This window comes from Carlito syrichta, unplaced genomic scaffold (assembly GCF_000164805.1).
Source record: "Carlito syrichta isolate Samal-C Ts95f unplaced genomic scaffold, Tarsius_syrichta-2.0.1 Scaffold303059, whole genome shotgun sequence".
Taxonomy (NCBI): Eukaryota; Metazoa; Chordata; class Mammalia; order Primates; family Tarsiidae; genus Carlito; species Carlito syrichta.
The window spans coordinates 24,352-35,265 of record NW_007247155.1 but is presented as its reverse complement, the minus strand read 5'-3'; the positions used below and the strand labels follow the sequence as shown (position 1 = coordinate 35,265).

The 10,914-nt window shown below is 48.0% G+C and overlaps 2 protein-coding genes across 4 annotated transcripts in view; one reads left to right on the top strand and one right to left on the bottom strand.

Annotated features, from left to right (window-relative positions):
* Positions 1-7,176, top strand: part of MMACHC (methylmalonic aciduria (cobalamin deficiency) cblC type, with homocystinuria) — a 9,285-nt gene extending 2,109 nt beyond the window's left edge. Inside the window, exons 2-4 of the mRNA XM_008057564.2 lie at positions 4,391-4,585; positions 5,256-5,408; positions 6,451-7,176. Coding sequence (XP_008055755.1) covers positions 4,391-4,585; positions 5,256-5,408; positions 6,451-6,867 — 765 coding nt within the window. The 3' untranslated portion in view covers positions 6,868-7,176. The remainder of the gene's footprint in view (positions 1-4,390; positions 4,586-5,255; positions 5,409-6,450) is intronic.
* Positions 7,177-8,217: 1,041 nt separating this feature from the next.
* LOC103259910 (peroxiredoxin-1) overlaps positions 8,218-10,914 on the bottom strand; it is a 23,040-nt gene continuing 20,343 nt past the window's right edge. For all 3 annotated transcript variants that reach the window (XM_021712088.1, XM_008057563.1, XM_021712089.1), the window contains exon 6: positions 8,218-8,520. In XM_021712088.1, the coding sequence (XP_021567763.1) occupies positions 8,435-8,520 (86 nt within the window). In that variant the 3' untranslated portion in view covers positions 8,218-8,434. The remainder of the gene's footprint in view (positions 8,521-10,914) is intronic.

The following is a 10,914-nucleotide window of genomic DNA, read 5'->3' as shown; positions in this document are numbered from 1 at the left end:
TTTTTTTTTTTTTTTTTTTTTTTTTTTTGAGTCGGAGTCTCACTCCGTCGCCCAGGCTAGAGGGCAGTGACACACATGCTCACGGCCACCCCAGCATCAACCTTCTGGGTTCCAGCAATTCTTCCACCTCAGCCTTCTGAGTAGCTGGAACTACAGACCCATGCTACCACGCCCAGTTAATTTTTGATTTATTGAAGAAACGAGGTCTCGCCAAGTTGCCTGGACTGGTCTCAAACCCGCGGGCTCAAGCAATCCACTTAGCTCAGCCTCCCAAAGTGCTGGGATTAAAGGCTGAGCCACCGAGCCTGGCCTATATTTTATTTTTTATTTATACTTTTATAGATCGAGTCTCATTCTGTTGTCCAGGTTGGAATGCAGTGACATGATCATAGGTCATCTACAGCCTCGAACTCCTGGGCTCAAGTGATCTTCCATCTCAGTCTCTCAAGTAGCTAGGACTGTAGGCATGCACCACCATGCCTTGCTAATTTTTTAATTCTTTTGTAGAGACAGCGTCTGGCTGTTACCCAGGCTGGTCTCAAACTACTGGACTCAAGCAATCTTCCAACCTTGGCCTCCCAAAGTGCTGGGATTATAGGAATAAGTCACCACACCCAGTCTATGATCTCTGTTCAAAATATACACCAGATTCTCCTCCCCATATCAACCTGACAGTTCACTTTCCAGCCTTCAAGACTTAGCTTCTGATAAAGCCTTTTCTAATTTCAGAGGACCTTCATCTAGCCCTGTTTTTGAACTAATCACAGTGGAGTCAATTTCTGTTGTTTTTAGTGATTCATGAACTCTCTGCCTCTCTATTCTAAATTCTCTGTCATGGTATCCATGAAGCTATAGTAGACTAGAGGAGGAACAGACCTACCCACAACAGTCATATTACTGGCTGAGCACCTGTTACAGGAGTAATATTAGCTGCAGTCAAATGGGTAGTGGTCATCCTGCTCTGTCTCGATAATGCACAGCCTGAACCAGACACGGCAGCTCATGTCTGTAATCCCAGCACTTAGGGAGGCAGAGGTGAGTGGACTGCCTGAGCCCAGGGTTTGGAGGCCAGCCTGGGCAACTTAGTGAGAACTTGTCTCTACAATAAATCAAAAAATCAGTTGGGTGTGGTGGCACATGCCTGTAGTTCCAGCTACTTGAAAGGCTGAGGCAGAAGGACCACCTGAGCCCAGCAGGTCGAGGCTGCAGTGGCTGGGAGTGTGCCACAGCACTATAGCCTGGGTGACAGAATGAGACTGCAACTCAAAACAAAAAACAACATAATGCACAGCCCAGGTAGCCCATGTAGACCTGTGTCAAGTGTTCTGAGCTATACAAGCCAAAAATCCCCAGTAGGTGAAGCAGGTATATTTGTAGCACTTTGTGTGAATAGCAGCAACTTCTACAACCATGTAACCCAGCAAGCTCACATTGCAGGTTGTGTTCACCCAGCAGGTCGAGGCTGTGGTGGCCGTGCGCATGCCACTGCACTCCAGCCCAAGTGACAGAGTAAAACTCCAACTCAAAAAAATTAAAAAATAAGAAACTGCCAGACTGTGCGATACAGTGAGACCTCATCTCTATAATAATTTAAAAATTACCCAGGTATGATGGCACACACCTATAGTTCCAGCTACTTGGGAGGCTGAGGCAGAAGGCTAGCTTAAGCCCAGGAGGTCAAGGCTGCAGTGATCCATGATTGTATCACTGCACTCCAGTCTGAGCGACAGAGTGAGAACCCCAATTAAAAAAAAAATTTAAAAAGGATAAGGAAAAAAAAAAAGAAGCCAATGGAGTAGCTCATACCTGTAATCTCAGCACTTTGGGAGACTGAGGCAAAAGGGTTGCCTAAGCCTAGGGGATCGAGACCAGCCTGGGCAACTTGGTGAGACATCGTCTCTACAGTAAATTAAAAAATTAGCTGGGTGTGGTGGCGCACACCTGTCTTTCCAGTTACTTGGAAGGCTGAAGTGGAAGGTTCGCCTAAACCCAGCAGTTCAAGGCTTTGGTGCCTGTGAGCATGCTACCACACTCCTGCCTGGGCGACAGAGTAGAAAAAAAAAAGTACTATTTGGGAAGGGGCAGATAGAACCACATTGGCTTGTGTCATTTAAAGATAACTGAGTTAGGCCCTGGTGTGAAAAGCATTGAGAGTTCAGGTGGCTTTCTTGGTCTCAGCCTTGGTTGCAGCAACATGCTTCTTGAGATTGACTATATTATGATTACAATTATTATTATTTTTTTAGTTGGAGTCTCACTCTGTCACCTAGACTGGAGTGCAGTGGCCACTCCCGGCCACTGCAGCCTCGACCTGCTGGGCTCTGGCAATCCTTCCGCCTCAGCCTTCCAAGCAACTGGAACTACAGGCATGCACTACCACACCCGGCTAATTTTTGATTTATTGTAGAGATGAGGTCTCACCAAGTTGCCCATGTCTGGTCTCGAACCCGCGGGCTTCCAAAGTGCTGGGATTACAGGCTGAGCCACCGATCCGAGCCAATTACTACTATTTTTGAGTCAGGGTCTCATTCTGTCACCCAGGTTGGAGTGCCCTGGCATGATCACAAGGATCATGATTCATGACAGCTTTGACTTCCTGGGCTCAGATAATCCTTCTGCCTTAGCCACCCAAGTAGGTGGGACTACAGGCACATGCTACCATGCCCAGCTTATTTATTTATTCATTCATTCATTCATTCCAGAAACAAGCTTTTGCTATGTTGCCCAGGCTGACCTGCTGGGCTCAGGTGATCCTTCCACCTCAGTCTTCCACGTAGCTGGAACTACAGGCATGCACCACCATGCCTGGCTTCTGTTTTGTTTTGTTTTTAATTGTAGAGATGAGGTCTTGCCAAGTTGCCCGGCTGGTCTCGAACCCCTGGACTCAGGCAATCCTATGGCCTCTACCTCCCAAAGTGCTAGGATTACAGGCATGAGCCATCAAGCCTGGCTCTTTTCTTTTTTTTGAGTCAGGGTCTCACTCTGTCACCCAGGCTGGAATGTAGTGACAGGATCACCGCTCACCACAGCCTTGACCTCTTGGGCTCAGGCAGTTCTCCCACCTCAGTTTCCTGAATAGCTGGGACTACAGGCACACATGCCTGTTTTTTTGGGTTTTTTTTTTTTTTTTTTTTTAGTTGGAGTCTCATTCTGTCACCCAAACTGGAGTGCAGTGGCTGCTCCCGGCCACCACAGCCTCGACCTGCTGGGCTCTGGTGCTCCTTCCGCCTCAGCCTTCCGAGTAGCTGGAACTACAGGTGCGCGCTACCACACCTGGCTCATTTTTGATTTATTGTGGAGATAAGGTCTCGCCAAGTTGCCCAAACGGGTCTTGAACCCACGCGATCAGGCAATCCACTCACCTCAGATTCCAAAGGCGCGAGATTACAGGCTGAGCCACTGAGCCCAGCTGACCTTTTTTTTTTTTGTAGGGACAAGATCTTGCTATGTTGCCTAGGCTGATCTCAAACTCCTGGACTCAACCAATCCTCTTGCCTTGCCTCCCAAAGTGCTGGGATCACAGGTGTGAGCCACCATGCCCAAGAACTATATTTTTCTGAACAACTGTTATGGCTCTGATCTTGGTTTCAGTGCATCTCAGAATGCTTTTGGCCATTGCCTTGCTATCATTTGGCCAAGTGTTTTTTGAGCTATGACCCCGCCATGTTTTCCTAAGCTTTGGCCCCCTCCCTTATCTTGAGTAGGTGAATCTCCTCTCTCTCTTACTCTCTCTCTCTCCCCCCTCTCCTCTCTCCAATTTAATTTCTAAATAACCTATATTTTCCAATTTTAAAAAAATGCCTTGCCTGAGCCCACAGGTTCGAGACCCGCCTGGGCAACTTGGTGAGACCTCATCTCTACAATAAATCAAAAATTAGCCGGGCGTGGTAGTGCACACCTGTAGTTTCAGCTACTTGGAAGGCTGAGGAGGAAGGATCGCTGGAGCCCAGCGGGTCGAGGCTGCGATGGCCAGGAGCGGCCACTGCACTCCAGTCTGGGTGATAGAGTGAGACTCCAACTCAAAAAAAAAAAAAAAAAAAAATTGCCTTCAAGGTGTCCGACTTGGAGGGTGAGTGCATTGACAGCCACTTCAATTCTTTCTATACACTCAGTTATGCATTTGTGAACCCTGCTGTATGAAGTCTCCTTCCTGAGGTTTCTCATTTTTGTTGGTTTGTAGATGGGTGAGGCCTGAATTCTTCCTTGTAAAAGTAAATTCCTTGTCAACTTCAGATATTTCCCCATAAACATGCCTCACACAGGATCAGTGAAAGTTCACTGAATGAGATGGAGGTTGGGTCAAAATGAGGCCTTCAATATCAGTTTAAGGTACAGGCCTGGCTAAGGCGTAAGCTGGCGCTCTCTAGCCTGAAGTTTCTCTCTGTTCCAGGTGGCATGGTACAATGAACTTCTGCCTCCAGCCTTCCATCTGCCCCTGCCAGGACCTACCCTGGCCTTCTTGGTACTCAGTACACCTGCCATGTTTGACCGAGCCCTCAAGCCCTTTTTAAAGAGCTGCCACCTGCAATTGCTGACGGATCCTGTGGACCAGTGTGTGGCCTACCATCTGGGCCGTGTTAGAGAGGTGAGGAAAGCTCAATTTCTCCCCTGCTCCCAAGCCTCCAGCTATCTCCAGATCCTCCAAACTCAATGCAGGATCTAGAGCTAGGAGCCATTTCAAAGATGAAATTATACCCTAAAGCCAGGCTTGACATTCTGTGATCTCTCCCCATTCTGCCTTCTCACATGCATTTTCCACACCTTTCTCTAGCTGACTCCCAATCTGAAATCAGTCTCATTCACCCTACATGATGGACAACTATATGAACATCAGGCCAGGCTTTCCTTGGCCTCTAAGTGGAATTAAATGAGTCTAGCACTCCCCAGACATCTGCCTTTGCCCTAAACCTGCAAGCTTTAATGCTGTCTTTGGGTCCTTTTGAGGACAGAACAATGTTTACCCACTACATACTCACATATACACATACCTATGTGTACACATACACTGGGTCTCCCCAAAGCTGAGCCATGTCTTCCTCCACACTGGGACTTGTGTATTCCCCTCCAAACATGGGCCCTCCTGGAAAGAACTAAAACTATCTCCACTGGATTCCCCCCAGGTTAAGGTCACGTTTCCCTTCAAACAGGACTTCTGACAAGACCATGTTAACAATTACACAAACTAGGGCTCCCTAGGACAAGGTCATGATTCCCCCCTTGTGGTGACAAGAGCCTCTATCTTGTCCTCTCTCCAGAGCCTCCCAGAGCTGCAGATAGAGGTCATCGCTGACTACGAGGTACATGCCAACCGGCGCCCCAAGATTCTGGCCCAGACAGCAGCCCATGTGGCAGGGGCTGCTTACTACTACCAACGACAAGATGTAGAGGATGACCCCTGGGGGACTCAGGTTAGAGAGCAAGAGTGAATGTGGGGGGCCTGTGAGGAAGTGGTAAAGACCCCTCAAGATGTCACATATTCCTGCCTGGTGCGGTGGCTCAAGCCTGTAATCCCAGCACTTTGGGGGGCCGAGGCAAGTGGATTGCCTGAGCCCACGGGTTCAAGAACAGTCTGGGAAACATGGTGAGACCTCATCTCTACAAATCAAAAAATTAGCCAGGCATGGTAGCACGCGCCTGTAGTTCCAGCTACTTGGAAGGCTGAGGTGGAAGGATCGCAGCAGGTCAACAACGCTGGGGTGGCTGGGAGCATGCTACTGCACTCCAGCCTGAGCGAGAGAGTGAGACTCCGATTCCAAGAAAAAAAGATATCTCACATTCCTCAGCCTTCCCTGTACCTCGATAAAGGATTTGTTAGATACAATCTAGGACAAAGTAGCTATGTCCTAGCCAGAGGTCAGTCCTACCACATGCTTTCTGGAGTTTACCCAGAAACACATCAGGTCAGAAGACGTGGTTGGCAAGGCCATCTCAGGATGGGGAAGGAAGGGATAGAAGAGTGATGGGGAGACCAGTGGTGAGACTAGGAGGTTGACTGAGGCACAGCCTTCCTCTTTTTTTTTTTTTTTGAGTGCAGTGGCCGCTCCCGGCCACCGCAGCCTCGACCTGCTGGGCTCTGGCGATCCTTCCACCTCAGCCTTCCAAGTAGCCGGAATTACAGGCATGCGCTACCATGCCCGGCTGATTTTTTGATTTATTGTAGAGATGAGGTCTCGCTGCCCAGGTAGGTCTCGAACCCACGGGCTCAGGCAATCCACTCACCTCAGCCTCCCAAAGGCGCAGGATTACAGGCTGAGCCACCGAGCCCGGCTAGCCTTCCTCTTGCTTAAGGAATAAACTTATTAAAGGGTTGTCTAGACGCTACATGTCTAATCTTATTTGTAGTATCCACTGAATGATAAATAAGTGGGCAAGCATAGCTTGTAGTGATAATAACTGTACTTGGTGCCAAAGAGACACCCATGACCTTGCTTTTCTTCACCCTCTCCCCAGCATATATCAGGTGTATGCATACACCCCCGATTTGGCGGTTGGTTTGCCATCCGAGGGGTAGTGCTGCTGCCAGGCCTAGAAGTGCCAGATTTGCCTCCCAGAAAACCTCATGACTGTGTACCTACAAGAGCTGACCGTATTACCCTACTTGAAGGCTTTAATTTCCACTGGCGCGACTGGACCTACCGGGATGCCATGACACCCCAGGAACGCTACTCAGAAGAGCAGAAGGCCTACTTTTCCACTCCACCTGCCCAACGATTAGCCCTGTTGGGCTTGGCCCCACCCTCAGAGGGGCCTGGCTCTCCATCCCCTGACCTTCCCCTTACCATAGTAACCCCTAAGCCTCAGAATCCCGGCAGAGCCCGAGGCTGGCTCAGCCCCAGCATCTCACCAACCATATCCCCTGGGCCTTGATACCTTCCCCCCATGGGACCCCGATTTACTTGCTATAACTTAATTGGCTCTGGCAAAGCAAGAGGTTTTATTTTGGGTACTATCTTTGATAATGGAGATCTTCTATGAAGGTTAAGTTTGATCAAGATAAATCAAAGGCCAAGGAAGATACAGAATTTCCTTCTGCCTTCAAATATGGCTTGTATCTGTTACCATTTCTATGCAGTGCCCCAAAATCCTACTTGTTATAGGTAAACATCCCTTAAAGAGTACCTACTTCATAGGGTTGTCGTGGGGACTCAATAAACACATGTGAAGTGTTTTGGAAAAGTACCTAGCCTATAGTAAATGGTATGTTGTCTTTTTTTTTTAAGTTGGAGTCTCAGTCTGTTGCCCAGGCTGGAGTGTGGAATGCAGTGGCCCACTCATAGCCACCACAGCCTCAACCTGCTGGGCTCAGATGATCCTTCTGCTTCGGTCTTCCAAATAGCTGGAACCACAGGCGCTCACCACCAGTGCAGCTTATTTTTTGATTTATTAGAGATGAGGTCTCGCCAAGTTGCCTGGGCTGGTCTCGAACCCCTGGGCTCAGGTAATCATCTCACTTCCTCAAAATGCTGGGACTACAGGTATGAGCCACCATGCTCAGCTGGTATGTTGGCTCTTAATGAAGGCCCTGGGAATCCTGCACTGCTATTCATAAATCTAGTCTGGGTTCTGGAAGGGTGGAGAGGTTGGGGTAGCTGATAACGGCAAGTGGCTTGAAGAGTACCACACGATACACAAAACCCTCAGTTCTGACTCTACCCTAGCTTCAAGGGCCCAGGTAACTTTTTCCCACTGACAACCTCCCTCAGGACACTGATATAGATGAGGATCAAAAAAGAGTAACCTCTAATCAACGGTATAACCCAGAGAAAGTAAGATGTGCCCACCACTGTATTTCTACTACTGAAAGACCTACCCAAAGCCACCAGTCTTGTTTGTCTTCCTCTTCCCCAACTTCAGTTCAAAAGGGATAGAAGATCCCACAACTGTTGTTTTTTTTTTACCAGGCACTAATCAGAAGAACTCAAGCTTCTGATTCCTTTGCAGCCCTCTCGGTAGTATAAAGTAATTGCACTGAGACCTTGACCTACAACCCAGCCTACAGTGTAAGTTGCAGTGCTCCAGCCAACAATATACCAGGGCTCACTCTTCTACCCCTTATGCAGTGAAATAAAATGTTAACACCTTGATTGAGTTCCACTTCCCTGTGTCTACATGCATTTCTCCTTAATATAATTCCCTGATTCTAAGGCAGCTCTCCCTCATTTTCTCCCCTAAAGAGGAAAAGCAAACAGAAAAAGGCCCCTAAAAATAAAGAAATCATCAAGGTCGCAGTTCAAGTTTAATAGGAACTACTACAAAAGATCAGTGGGGTGATGCCAACTACTTATACATCATACGAATCAGATGGCCTGTCTTGTAACATACCACATCTCAGCTGAATCTAAAGCCTTGTATTTTATGCATGAAAAAAAAGTATAAAAGAGGTTTTTGTTCTCATGGCTGCCCAGCGCAGCTCAGCACTAAAATGGCCCAACGCTCACTTCTGCTTGGAGAAATATTCTTTGCTCTTTTGAACATCAGGCTTGATGGTATCACTGCCAGGCTTCCAGCCAGCTGGGCACACTGCAAGAGAAAGGTACCACTAATTAATAACCAGCTCAATGGTGTGCACCACCCTCTTCCAACGGACAAAGGGTTGTCTCAAAACCAGATCTACACACTGAGGTGTTTGAACACTCAGACACCAAGAACTCTAACCCGAAATCAAAGATCATTTCAGTCTTTTTGTATAAGGTAACTACTTTACAAACACTATGTAATTTAATCCTCACCACAGCTTTAATAGACTTTTATGCCTCATTTATTCATATAGCACCTGAAATTTAAAGAAATTAATAGCTTTAACTGTATGCTTTGTTCTAAAAACAACCTGAGGTCAGGCACAGTGGCTTATGCCTATAATCTAGCACTTTGGGAGGCCAAGGCAGCAAGATCACTTGAGCCCAGGAGAGTCTGAAACGAGCCTGCACAACATAGTAAGACCTCATCTCTACAAAAATAAAAATAAAAAAATTAGGTGGGTGTGGTAGTGCATGCCGATAGTTCCAGCTACTTGGCAGGCTGAGACAGAAGGACTGCCTGAACCCAGAAGTCAAGGCTGCAGTGAGCCATGATTATACCATGGCACTCCAGCCTGAGTGACAGAGTGAAACCCCAACTCAAAAAAAGACCGGGCTTGGTGGCTCGGCCTATAATCTCCGCACTTTGGGAGGCCAAGGCGAGTGGATTGCCTAAGTCTGCAGGTTCAAGACCAGCCAGGGCAACTTGCTGAGACCTCGTCTCTACAGTAAATAAAAAAATCAGCCGGGCATGGCAGCACATGCCTGTAGTTCTGGCCACTTGGAAAGCTGAGGTGGAAGGATTGCAGGAGCCCAGCAGATGGAGGCTGTGGTGGCCAGGAGCATGCCATTGGAACTCTAGTCTGGGAAAAGAATGAGACTCCAACTAAAAAAAAAAATTTGTTAATGGTAGGTACTGAGTAAATGGGTATATATTCATATGTTCTCCATAATTTTGTGTATACTACAAATACTTCCCCTGTTTTTTGAGTTGGAGTCTCACCCTGCTGCCCAGGCTGGAGTACAGTGGCATGCTCACAGCCACCACAGCCTCGACCTGCTAGGGTCAGGTGATACTTCCGACTCAGCCTTCCAAATAGCTGGAACTACAGGCATGCACCACCATGGCCCAGCTATTTTTTGATTTATTGTAGAGACGAGGTCTCGCCAAGTTGCCCAGGCTGGTCTCAAATCCACAGGCACAGGCAATCCACTCGCCTTGGCCTCCCAAAATGCTGGAATTACAGGCTGAGCCACCGAGCCCAGCCACAAATTTTTAAAAAAGCCTAGGCCGGGCACAGTGGTTCAGCCTCTATCTCAGCACTTTGGGAAGCTGAGGCGAGAGGATTGCCTGAGCCCAGGGGGTTCGAGACCAGCCTGGGCAGACTCCAACTCAAAAAAAAAAAAAAGAAAGCCTAAATGCTCTTCAATAATGGTGCTGGATTTCCACATGTAAAAGCCTAAAACTTGCCAGGTTCGGTGGCTCAGCCTGTAATCCCACGCTTTGGGAGGCTGAGGTGAGTGGATTGCCTCAGCTCGCGGGTTCGAGACCCGCCTGGGCAACTTGAAGAGACCTCGTCTCTACAATAAAATAAAAAAGTCAGGCCAGGCTCGGTGGCTCAGCCTGTAATCCCAGCACTTTGGGAGGCCGAGGCGAGAGGATTGCCTGAGCCCACGGGTTTGAGACTCGCCCAGGCAACTTGGCAAAACCTCGTCTCTACAGTAAAATAAAAAACTAGCCGGGCGTGGTAGTGCGTATCTGTAGTTCCAGCTACTTGGAAGGCTGAGGTGAAAGGATCGCCAGAGCCCAGCAGGTTGAGGCTGCAGTGGCTGGGAACATGCCACTGCACTCCAGTCTGTGCAACAGAGTGAGATTCCAACTCAAAAACAGAAAAAAGAAAAAGAATAAAACTGGACTCCTACACTTCATACCATATATAAAAATTAAGCATGTACCAATAACTAAAACTCTGAGGAAAACACGGGGGGATATAAATATTCATGGTCTTGGATTTAGTGATGAAATCTTAGATATGACACCAAAAAGGAAAAACAACAAAAGAAAAATTAGGTAAATTGGATTTCTATTTTTTTGAGTTGGAGTCTCACTCTGTTGCCCAGACTGGAATGCAGTGGCCGCTCCCAGCCACCGCAGCCTCGACCTGCTGGACTCCGGCGATCCTTCCGCCTCAGCCTTCCAAGTAGCTGGAACTACAGGTGTGTACTACCATTCCCCGCTAATTTTTGATTTATTGTAGAGATGAGGTCTCACCAAGTTGCCCAGGCAGGTCTCAAACCCACGGGCTTGCCGGGCTCGGTGGCTCAGCCTGTAATCCCACGCCTTCGGGAGGCTGAGGTGAGTGGATTGCCTGAGCCCACGGGTTCAAGACCCACCTGG